This window comes from Colobus angolensis, unplaced genomic scaffold (assembly GCF_000951035.1).
Source record: "Colobus angolensis palliatus isolate OR3802 unplaced genomic scaffold, Cang.pa_1.0 Scaffold26, whole genome shotgun sequence".
Lineage (NCBI taxonomy): Eukaryota > Metazoa > Chordata > Mammalia > Primates > Cercopithecidae > Colobus > Colobus angolensis.
This window is the reverse complement of record NW_012115821.1, coordinates 19,299,440-19,299,905: the sequence shown is the minus strand read 5'-3', so window position 1 is coordinate 19,299,905 and position 466 is coordinate 19,299,440. Positions and strand designations below refer to the sequence as shown.

The 466-nt window shown below is 63.1% G+C and overlaps 1 protein-coding gene across 2 annotated transcripts in view; it reads right to left on the bottom strand.

The window, feature by feature from the left end:
• Positions 1–263, bottom strand: part of RFT1 (RFT1 homolog (S. cerevisiae)) — a 45,743-nt gene extending 45,480 nt beyond the window's left edge. For both annotated transcript variants that reach the window (XM_011947293.1, XM_011947295.1), the window contains exon 1: positions 143–263. In XM_011947293.1, the coding sequence (XP_011802683.1) occupies positions 143–205 (63 nt within the window). In that variant the 5' untranslated portion in view covers positions 206–263. The remainder of the gene's footprint in view (positions 1–142) is intronic.
• Positions 264–466: the final 203 nt, after the last annotated feature.

Here is a 466-nt window from a genome sequence, read left to right as displayed (position 1 = left end):
TCCGGTCGACCCCCCACCCGCCCCATTGCGGGGTCCACCTCGGAACTGGGTGGGCCCTGGGGCAGGCTCTCAAGGGCCCGTGGGCTGCCATCCCGCGAATCTCGGCTGCAGTACAAGCTGAAACCTGACGGGCAGAGAGTACCTGCAAGATGAGACCGAAGGAGGCCAGCCGGGCCGCCTGGCCCAGCACCTCCTGGCTGCCCATAGCCTGGGCGCCAGGCTCCGACACCAGGAAATGCCGCCGCCACTCCACTTGGTCGCGATAAGATGGCGTCACGGAGCGCCTCGCTCTCCGATTGATGGCTTTGAGACAGTGGGGCGGGGCACGAGAGGTTCTGGCCCTTTAAGTGGGCCCGGCTCCGTCGGTCTGTTATGGCGCCTGGCTTTTCCTATTTCAGTAGGTCGTGCGCTGTCTGTCCCTCTCTTCCCCGTATAAACGAAATAGTGTGGCGAGTACTAAGAAATA